General features: G+C 43.0%; 1 protein-coding gene across 3 annotated transcripts in view; it reads right to left on the bottom strand.

Moving 5' to 3' along the window:
• The window catches only part of LOC125303392 (transcription factor Maf-like), a 79,497-nt gene extending 69,182 nt beyond the window's left edge, over positions 1-10,315 (bottom strand). Inside the window, exons 1-2 of one of the 3 annotated variants that reach the window (XM_048257148.1) lie at positions 8,783-10,315; positions 1,026-1,096 (exon numbers count right to left, since the gene is read on the bottom strand). In XM_048257148.1, coding sequence (XP_048113105.1) covers positions 1,069-1,096; positions 8,783-9,750 — 996 coding nt within the window. In that variant the 5' untranslated portion in view covers positions 9,751-10,315 and the 3' untranslated portion in view covers positions 1,026-1,068. Of the gene's footprint in view, positions 1-1,025; positions 1,097-7,265; positions 8,298-8,782 lie in introns of those variants that run through there. The other 2 variants (XM_048257146.1, XM_048257147.1) reach the window with 2 other exon arrangements.
• Positions 10,316-10,976: the final 661 nt, after the last annotated feature.

The following is a 10,976-nucleotide window of genomic DNA, read 5'->3' as shown; positions in this document are numbered from 1 at the left end:
CAGATATGTGCAATACACACACACACATGGTAAAAACACATGCACGAATGCATATGAGCACCCACAAGCTGTTCACATCCGTCTACACACACTGAGATCAGAGTAGTACTCTCACATTGACCACAGGAGTGAAACAAAGCCCTCACTCTGCAGGCCAGTGGCGGCTGGTCCATCTGTCCGAGGGGAACACACAGCTCCATATCCCCCAACGCTCCATCTATCGGTCAGAGACTGATGACACTGATCAAATGCGTGCCCTGGACGGGTAACTGGAGATGGGGACAGGATAGTGAAGGCCAATACAGGCCGGGCTCTGGCTACCGTCCGGCCCTCGTCTCTCTCCGGTCACAGGGGCAGGGACAGGGTGGGGGGCTTGGGGTGAGGGAGAGAGAGAGCACCTTCAGGATGGAGCTGTGAGTGGCAGCCAATGAGCCGTGCGAAAGGCTTTCCGCTGCTCGTCACAACCGATTCGGCCCTTCCTGAGTTTTTGCCAAATGGATTGAAAGTGATTTGCTTGCTGATTTAATAATGTGCGATTCAGTCCGATATGATTCCGACTCTTTGCCCTTCAGAGGAAAGTTATCTTTTAGATTTGTTTCTTTTAGAAAATGACCTTCGTTTTCTCACACGGCGAGCTGAGGGAAACTTAGAGTGCTCCTCAAAATAAATGTTGTCATTTTGTTTCAAAAAGTGAGACATCAGTAGAACATTGAAATGATGAAAACGGACAGCATATTCAGAATTGTCCTCCTCTTGGCTGTTTGGTAAATTTGAAGTGTGTACATCTACATCTGTATAAATGTTTTCATTTGTTTTTAATATCTCCATCATACCTCAGTTTTTTTACATAAACAGAATAGACACATTACTCTGGCGGTCAGTTCAGTACAGTTAATAGAGAAAATAGCATAGCATCTAGTGATCACCTGCAGAGTGACTTTTTCTGTTGCTTAAACACTCCTCCACTCATACACACTTCAACACACATACACACACACATACACACACACACGGTGGGACCCTACCTCTTACTGTGTGGGGCCAAAAGAATGAGCCTCTTCTTCTCCATCACAGGTGAAGGAATTTTCGAGATGACCTGACAAGATTACAAATATTAACAATTAGTAGTCACACAAGAATCAAGGAGTTATGTTGCAAAAATTCAAAACTAAAATCAGTACATGCATTTTTAGCAAAACTGTCAAATCTATGCATAAACTGAACTATTAAATTAGTACATGCTCTCATGCTAACAAAGAATGCAAACAAACAATTCCGTTGTGCATCACATCAAATGGACTGGCAAAACTGAAAGAATAAAAAAACTAAATGCATAATAAATGCGCCATTTTAACCAGCACACAGGATCAGGCCATAGACATTTCTACACAATAAAAAAAAAGTTTATTCAATGTTTGCTGTCATTATTATTCCATTATTTGTTTATTCCCTCTCAGTGCGTGTCTCTCGTGTAGCAGAGCGCCTCTGTAACGACGGCAACAGATGAGACAGATTGAAGTTGCTCTCTCTCTCTCCGCATGGACATGTTTTTCTGCTGCTCTGCCACTGGATACATGGCATCGCCCTCGCTGTGTGTGTGTGCGTGTGTCACATTGTGTTTAAAAGTTATTGATATGGCGGCGGCGGCAGGGAGCCTTCCAAGGGCACTGGAACACACTCTCCCGACCAGAGCCACTGCTGGCAGAGGACATGGCATAGTCGGAGGGGTCAAGGCCCTTCACGGAGACCAAGGCAGAGAAAAGAAAAGAAGGAGGGAGAAAAAGAGGGAAGAGAAAAAGACTTGCGGAGTGCTATACTGCGGGTCACCTTGCTTAGCCAGGAGATCAATGTCTCTTTGACTGGCTGGCTTAGGAGAGGGGGAGAGAGAGAGAGAGAGAGAGACAGAGAAAAAAAGAGAGAAAGAAAAAAAGAGAGACAGAGAGCAAGAGAAAGAAAGAGGTGTACACTCTGCAGCTGAGAAGGTGGCGGGCCGATGACGAGAGGAGAGGAGGGGAGGGGGAGGGGAGGAGAGCAGCCTGGGACTGTATGACTGCGGCTGATGTTAAAGCTGGGGTGGGGGTGGGGTGGGGGTGGAGGGGGCGGTGGGTGGAGAGAGTAAATCACCTTGCCAGCTTCATTGAGATGCAGGTATAACACTGACTGGGCTTCAGTCCAATCCTTACAAAACCTCCAGCACATGGCGCCTCAGCCACACTCCTCTCCTCTCCTCTCCTCCCATCTCCTCCCATCTCCTCTACACTCCTCTCCTCTCCTCCCATCTCCTCTTCTCTACACTCCTCTCCTCTCCTCTTCTCTACACTCCTTAACACTTGTGTGCAGCACTGTGCTTTTAAAGGGGCTCCTTGGGAAAAGGCATCAGTGTTTATCTGTTTATTCACCGAATGTTGTGATTTTAAAAATCAGCTTTGAACTGTTGCCCTATGGTTATGCATATTAGGTCTCTACTTCCCTCTGTTCCGGTGTAAACACACTCCCATCATCCAAACAACAGCACGTCCCGAGGCGTGTTACTGACTATGATTTAAATGCCCAAAGAGAGAGAAAAAGAGAGAGAGAGAGAGAGAGAGAGAGAAAGAGAAAGTGTGGGGCCTTTTTTTCCAATCGAATTCGAGTGTTGAAACTGATTGAACAACATTTGACTGTTCTGTGTGCTGCCCATCTTTCGCTTTCTAAGACGGATCTGTGGTTATCTCCGGCAAAAATCAAACAAAGGCGTCCAGAGGCCGGGCGAGTGGCATTGAGGGAGATCCGCTGGGCCTCTGGAGGCCCTCCATAAAGATGCGGCATCCTCACCCAACCACCCACCGACGCACAGGGTGGGGCCACACTGGGGGAGAAAAAGTTAAATTATTAGCTTTTCAAATAAATGCCACATAACTCAGTTTTACAGAGCAGGCGGCTGTGGGGGCAGGAGAGGTAGGTGTGGGGGCCTGGGAGGATGATGGACGGACTACAGGAGGGACATAAACTGGTCTGATTTAAATCACTTTAAATGTAAATGTTTATCGGTGGGATGCAGATGAAGTGTGAGCTCACAGGACAGAGATTGTTTTCCTCTGAGCAAGAGACGCCGCTGCTCTCCGTTCAAAGCCCCCGCCCCCACCCGCGGGTGCTGTGGCAACGTCACCTCTCAGCCTCTCATGAGTCATATCTTCAGACCATATATGCCACCGGCGAGTCCCACTGAAACAGCTACTAACCAACAGCTATCGAGTTAAACATCACTGGAGAAATCTGGATGTTTTTAAAAATAATGCCATCATATTTTTATCAGTACTTCTGTCTTCACTGTATTTTACATGTAATCTTTATTACTGTATTAGAGGGCAGTGTGATACATTTTTGTTTAAAAAACAGAGAGAAAGATACTGATCAGATGTTGACTGTGGTCCATAGTATTTGAAAGAAGAAAAATATATTAAATGTGATTCTGTTTTACGCTTGCGGGTTACAGGCTAATTATCTGGAGGCCAATTGCAGGATATCTTATATGTATGAGTTAATGAATTTGTGGTTAAAATGGTGATAAACATTGGCTGGAAAATCACACTCTTATACAACTGTGGTTCAGACAAGCACTGCATAAGCACCTGTCAAGCAAAATAATCTAATTCATTAATTTAAAAAAAATGTTAAGAAATAAAAAAGAAATAAAAGAATTTTCAAAATTAAGTCAGAATTGACCTCAAAGAACAGTTGCTGCCTGGCTCAATTTATTATATTAGTCTGTAATGTATGCAGATGACTGAAATGTCAATATGCATAAGTTTAAGTGTGATTTCCCCATTGTTGACCTCTAATGCAAAAGACCAATATTGTGACAGAAGACAACTACATTATCTGTAATAACCTAATCATGAAAGATGTGCGGAATGATTAGGGAACATGTGGTGTCAATATTACAGAGACTATTAAATTAAAATAAATACAATATCTGCATCGGGAAAACTGTGTGTGTGTGTGTGTGTGTGTGTGTGTGTGTGTGTGTGTGTGTGTGTGCGTGTGCGTGTGCGTCTGTGTGTGTGTGCGTATGTGCATGAGCATATGCGTGTGCGTGTGCATGTGTGTGTATGCGTGTGCATGTGTGGGTGTGGGTGTGCGTGTGTGTGCGTGTATGTGTGTGCATGTGTGGGTGTGGGTGTGTGTGTGCGACTGTGTGTGCATGTGTGTGTGGGGATATGGGTGTGTGTGTGTACATGTGCATGTGTGTGTGGGGGTGTGGGGGTGTGGGGGTGTGTGTACATGTGTGTGTGTGTATACATATGCAATTGTATCTTCAGGCATGCATATGCTGAATAGTATTTATCTCTGCATGTGTGTGTGCTGTACTATACTGTACTGAATTGTATATGTGTGTGGAAATCAACAGCATGATTCCTAGCGGAGGAAGGTGTGGAGTAAAATAAAAAAGAGACACATCACAACACTTCATTTGCACATCTGAGCCTAGCTACCCCTCAAGGTTCCAGTGCAAACAGACTCATTTGTGAATCCTTAAGTCACACCAACCTCAATGATCCTCTGAATGCTACACAGCTGCCAAACATGCAAAATCAATGCACTGTAATAAAAGAATCTTTTCAAAATGATTCTAGAACTGAACAAGTATTGGACACACGAACGCTGAATACTGGCATCTTCAAAATCTCAAACAGATGTACGCCTCAGTTCTGCCATGTAAATCCTTCCTCTTCTTATATGTTAAATTTATTATAAATTATGATTGAGAGGCATAAAGTGGCCATGGCATGAATATAAATCAGTGTCTAACTGAAGAACCTAAGATGAACAGCATTCTCCTTCCTGCAGATATGAGCAACACGATTTTCAAATCCACCTTCTTGACCAAATGACAGTGTGAAATAAGTCAAATTACACATCATTCTGAATCACTGAATCATGCTGTGACAGACTGATGGGATTGCAATACACATTAAGCAGTAGCCTAACCAGTGTACTGTGCACTGACCACAAGGAAAAGGTGCATCTGATGGGCCTCTCCCCAGTAGCCCACCAATGTGAGTATTCGTATGTAGCCAACAGTTCTAGGTTATAACACACATGTAATTAACCAGCATGGCATATTGACCTAATCAGATAGGGAAGCCATAAATTACTGCCTACAAGCTCAGTAAAAACCAGTCTTTCCCCCAGCTGTGGAGAATCACCAATAATTTATCATTTTAAAGGAGCAGAAACAAGGTCTTTTCTCTGCTATTAATCATATGGAAAATCATTTCATTTTCCTCGGAGGCAGGCTTGGGCATGTGCTGCATCCTGCCCTGGCCCCCGACACTGCCTGCCTGCCTGCACACTCAGACCGAAACACAACACCACCACACAGCCTCAAAGAGAGCAATCCTCCTCACACTGAGTCACGCACAGAGAGAGAGAGAGAGAGAGAGAGCGAGAGAGGGAGATGGCTCGAAGATGAAGATGAAGGGCTCAAAGAGGCCATCCCTGAAGTAGCAAGCCAAGCCAACCTATCACACACTGATTTTCCATCTCACCATGCATGCTCATATCCTGTCACCCAAGTTGGCTCAGGCAGTCACCTTTAGCACTGCTGAGATAATCCATGCAGAGTTCAGCTCAAGGCCTCTGCTGTCCTGGACATTCTTGTGTGTATGGATATGTTATAGTTTTCACTGGACATAATGCACATAAACTATACAGTCCAACCCTTGACAGAGTTCAAAGCCTATGTGAGAATGCTTACCACGCTTGCAACAATTATTTGTGTTCTTTAAATTTGTTCCTCTGATACTATCACTACGGTGCTGAACCAATCATGCATAAATGCAAACACCTACACATGCAAGGAGAGCGAAATTATGTTTGTATCTGCCGATCTGCGATCTCCGATCCGGGTTTTGCAAGTGTACATTAATGACGTTAACTACAAGTTCTGGTGGCAAATCATTTGAAGATTCAGGTTAAGTAGTTGTTAACGCAACACAGATTATGTTGTAATTTAATTAGTGTGAGGATTTAGTGATGTGATTGTGTCAAATAAGGCGCTCCTCAACCTCAAATAACTGTGTAAAAAATGAAACTGTTAAAAGTGTACCTATATTTAAAAATACTCCAAACCCTTGCACGCATACTCGGAAGTGGCCTATGAAAATGTCTCACTTGTGGCGCTAAGTAGCCTAGCCTAAATTTCAAATCAGGTAAGTACCTAACCCAAAGGCTGTAGGCCTATTTCACTAACCCAGGCATAGTAAACATAACCTTGTATTTTATGGGTTTATGTGTTAACTCATAGACCTATATTTAGACGACACCTGACGTATAATTGTTAGGGTATGGTGGCGCCCGTCACTGAAGTCGATTTTAAATGGAGGGGGAAAGGTGGGCTAAGCTTCAGTTTATTCCTGTGGATGTCAGTCCTTGTTTTGCCACCCCACCTTTTGTTTTTTAATTGTCCAACCCTTATGTGTCATTACCTAAAGTGTGTTTGCCCTCATGTGTGAAGTGAAAAACTCACTAGGCAACTTAATATAAAGGAAATACTTAGCACAACAGGATGACTTAATATCTTTGGTGGACATTATATCAACCGTCAATTATAGCACAGTAGCCGCAATCAAACAGTACTTATACTTTGGGAAAGTCATGTATTTGGTCTAAACCTTCTCTCAGTAGGCCTGCCTCCAACACTGCCTCGTCCTTAAGAACATAATTTACGGGTCACTAGCACTGCGATTTACTGAAAAAACAATTCACACAGCCGATCTGTAACTTTCATGTGATCTAAACATTGTGTATTCCAAGATTTTTATGAATTATTTACTCGTATTTTAGTTTGACCTGAACACATTTCTGAGAAACACTAGTTTGCTTTTGAGAAGATTTGAACCTTACACTGTCCAGTAGCATGCAACTATTTTACAGACTCCTGCGCCAGCCTTAAAAATAGTATCCCATTTAGATTTTTCCCCCTTAGAGTTTAACACATTTACTTGTATGTAACTATGTTGGCGTGACATATTCTATATAAAAAAATATTTATTGCAATTTTAACATGCAGCAACAAGTGTTCCGCAACTTTTTCACATTAAATCTGTAATCCTTTAATACGGGTAAATGATTATATCTTATAACATTCGTTTTGTTCCGAAATTATTTTTATGTATATTTCAGAAATATATATTCGCCTTGAAGTCAAACACAAGAACACTGATAAGACTTTAACAAATATATAAGGACAGGACAGTTAGTTTTTAATTCTTTGAAATTTATTAATGTGCTCTAGTCATTTCAATTTGTACAGCCAGTGTATCAGTACTGATCGAATTTATGTCCATGATTCAGTGTTAGTAAAGGTAATGCCAATTGTTCAGTGATATGAGTAATGACAACTGATGGAAATGTAAAAGACATATCTACAGTGAGATGATACAGGTATCCAAATGTTCCATACATCCCAGATTCACTGGTAGTGCTTGAGTAAAACTCCAGAAAATTGTAACACACGTATCTCTGTCGAATGGCACTTGGCTCGAAATGGTACAAATCTGGCTTCATATGGACATCAGGATTGTTCCGCATTTTTACACATGGGACGAGACGCTGAAGGAGCGCAGCACCTTATTTATATAACACAATCTTAGTTACTGTACAAGTGAAATATTACAATCGCCTCAAATAGAAGAGCCATTTAGTTCATGTACCATAACAAAAATCAATAGGCAGTACAGGACCAAACACAGTATCGACCAAAGCCTGTTTTCCATAAGAACATGGGAAGCGCAATTGCCGAAAATGTTTACTTTTTTGACAAGAATAATTTCAGGTTCACAGTAAATGTACTCAATATGGAGGGGTAATCAAATAAATGTGTCTTCAGAATTATTTTCATCCATTTGAACCATAATCCTTTCGCGAGATCCAGTTCTTCTGGGCCACATAACGTCACTGAAGTCAAACAACTTTGTACAAAATGGTTGCTCTCACAGTGCGAGAGGATGAAGTCTGGTGAAGAAATGGGAGAGGATGTAACACACTTTTTTGCAGATCCCAAAAAAGTGTGAATGTCATAAAAAAATGATATGGATGTCATGCCGAATTCATCCATGGAAGTTTATTTGAATACAAAAAGGAAGATACCGCACATGGCCAGCATGCATGGGTGAAAAATGACATATATTGTCTCTTTACAACAATGTATGCAATCCAATAAATAAAGTTCTGTGGCTCAAGAGGAGACACAACTTGTGAAGAGTGGGGTCAGAATGGGGTTGAATGGCAGTCGCTGTCTTTCCTTTTGTCTACTGTCAAAATAGAAATAAAAAAAAATCATGAATGCAACATTACTGACGATTTTAGGTATTTGGTTATCACTTAATTGAAGTCCACATAAAAGTGGACAAAACTCGACTTTCAGCTTAGAATTGTCTGCAGCCACGAAATTATAAGACACTAGCAGGATAAGAGAACACTCGCATAAACTCTACTAGTTGGAGAAAACATTAAGTTTGCTAAATAAATGTTAGTTTTAGAACAGACAAACTGACTGAGAAGTTGGTGTAGCAGGTAAACTAAAAGTTGTGAAAAGACAGACTGGCGTCTCTCTTCCCTAGTCGAGCGACTGCTATATAGACCCCAGTCGATATAAATCATAAAATAACATAAACATGTGTATTGGCATATGTGTGTCATATTCTAACAAGCCTCACAGGAGAAAGAAAAGAATACCATGGGTTACTTTTATGGATTATGCAGTTAAACAGTTTCTCGTTTTAGTGCCGAAACTCACATGAAAAACTCCGGAGAAGAGGGGTTGTTGTCACTGCTGGACCCGTTTTCTCTGAAGCCATTGCTGATAAGCTTTTCGTATTTCTCCTTGTAGGCGTCCCTCTCCCGGACAAGCCTGGAGATCTCTTGTTTGAGGTGGTCCACTTGCTGGATGAGCTGGGTCTTCTCTCCCTCTAGGACGTGCCGCTGCTGGACCCGCTTGAAACGACAGGACTGGGCATAGCCTCTGTTCTTCAGGGTCCGTCTCTTCTGTTTGAGCCGGATCACTTCTTCCTTACTGACACCCCGTAGCTGCCGATTGAGCTCTCGTACTGACATAGTCACCAGCTGTTCGTCCGAAAATCTATCATCTAGCCGCATATGTTGATGATTTCCTCCCGAGTTGCCGTTGGTTTGGATTCCGGTAGTTTGATGATGTCCCGCGGGGTGGTGGTGATGGTGGTGGTGGTGATGAGGTCCCCCGTTCTGTGCGGCAGCAGCCGCAATAACGGCGGAAACCACCGCGGCTGCTGATCCCATCTCCTCCCCGGCCATGGTGCCTCCTGCTCCGGCTGCACCGGTAAATTGCTGCCCTCTAGCATAGCCGTCGAAGGTTTGAAGCTGGTGACTGCTGTTGATGAGCGCCTCCACGGCGTCTTCGGGGCTGAAACCCAAAGCCTCCGGGTTCAGCTGCTGTTGATAACCGGTCATCCAGTAGAAATCCTCCAGGTGTGCCTTCTGCTCGCTCCCGGACCCCGGACTGGGCGCAGAGAAGCTTGGGGAAGGGGGAACTGAGCTGCAAGGCGTGCTCATCGGGGTGGAAGACAGGGATCCCCCGGCGATCAGGCGGCTGCACTGGCTGATGCTGCGATCGGGCTCCACCGGCTCCTTTTTCACTTCAAACTTCATCAGATCGAAGTCATTAACATATTCCATGGCCAGGGGACTGGTGGGCAGGTCGGAGTTGCTCATTGCCAGTTCTGATGCCATCCTTTTGCTGTTGACAGTCCTCCAAAGGGGGTGAAGAGCAGCTGTCAAACTGGTCGGGTTCGAAACAGTGAGAGCCAGCTTGATTTCTTTATTTATTTCTTCAGAACCAAGAAAAGGTTTTCGACTTTGCGACGGTGATTTATTTTTTAAATTAATGTTTTCTCTCTCTCTCTCACTCTCAGTTCACAGAGTCTCTCGCACAGACGCATTAGAGAAGCGCGTGCGTCTCTCCCGTTCCGTCTCGGCACGCGAATGTCGGCGCGTGAAGATTTCAAACATTTAACACTTCATGGCTTCTTTTTACAACTGCGTAAAATTGAGGAGGTCAACGTGCATGTGATTGGCAAATTGTTGCCTTGTAGAAAAAAACGCAGTCGCGCTTGTAGGAGATTTTTAAAGGCTCACCTCGCAGATGAGTTTAAAAGCATTGCTGAGTTTTATAGCTGCCCTGACGTCAGGCTTGAAATGGGAAATTGACTCGGACTCGCAGCCAATAGGCGTGCTCAAACCATAGCTAATTAACATAGTAAACTTTTCTGGACTGACAGAGGCTTGCTACACACTGACAATACGATATTTTGCCATTTACTACTTTTCTTCTGACTTACTTTACTTAAAGTGTTATTTTCTTTGTTGAAAGAAAGTAGCGTTGGTATATCTCATGTGTCGAAATGCTGCAGGAATATGTTTTTCTTTCACTTTAAAGGTATGTTTAAGGTAGTGGACAATCATCTACCTTAACAAAACAGTTATAAACACATATTTATGTGGGACTGTAATATATTTGTTGGCGAAGAGGTTCACTTATTTCCGTCTGCGCTCTTATACGCTAAATATATATATATTATATTGTAGACAGAGGTTTGCCTAATGTCTAACTGTTTGCTCACCTTTGTGTATTTCTGAATCCTGTGTAGACTACCAGTGACAAAGCTCTAACAATCAAAACAGTCTGTTCTACATGTTTTTGCAACTTTAAGCAACGCTGTCTTTACGCAGTTGTTGGCGCACACCAGTGTTAGGTTGAAAAAATAAGTAAGCCTACACAGTAATTGAGCGAGTGCGTTTTTGTGCAAACTCTTCGAGATTAACTGTTCAGGCTCATACCATTTGATTTCGTATTATGAATGCAATTTCCTCCTGTGACAAACCTTGAGTTGAGGAAATCTGTCCAACCTGTGATTGCATTCAAAACTCAACAGTGCCACCTTTCGGCCAACTGCCTT

Source organism: Alosa alosa, chromosome 11 (genome assembly GCF_017589495.1).
Source record: "Alosa alosa isolate M-15738 ecotype Scorff River chromosome 11, AALO_Geno_1.1, whole genome shotgun sequence".
In the NCBI taxonomy this organism is placed as follows: Eukaryota; Metazoa; Chordata; class Actinopteri; order Clupeiformes; family Clupeidae; genus Alosa; species Alosa alosa.
Note: the sequence above shows the minus strand (reverse complement) of the source record. Positions and strands in the feature narration are given on the sequence as shown.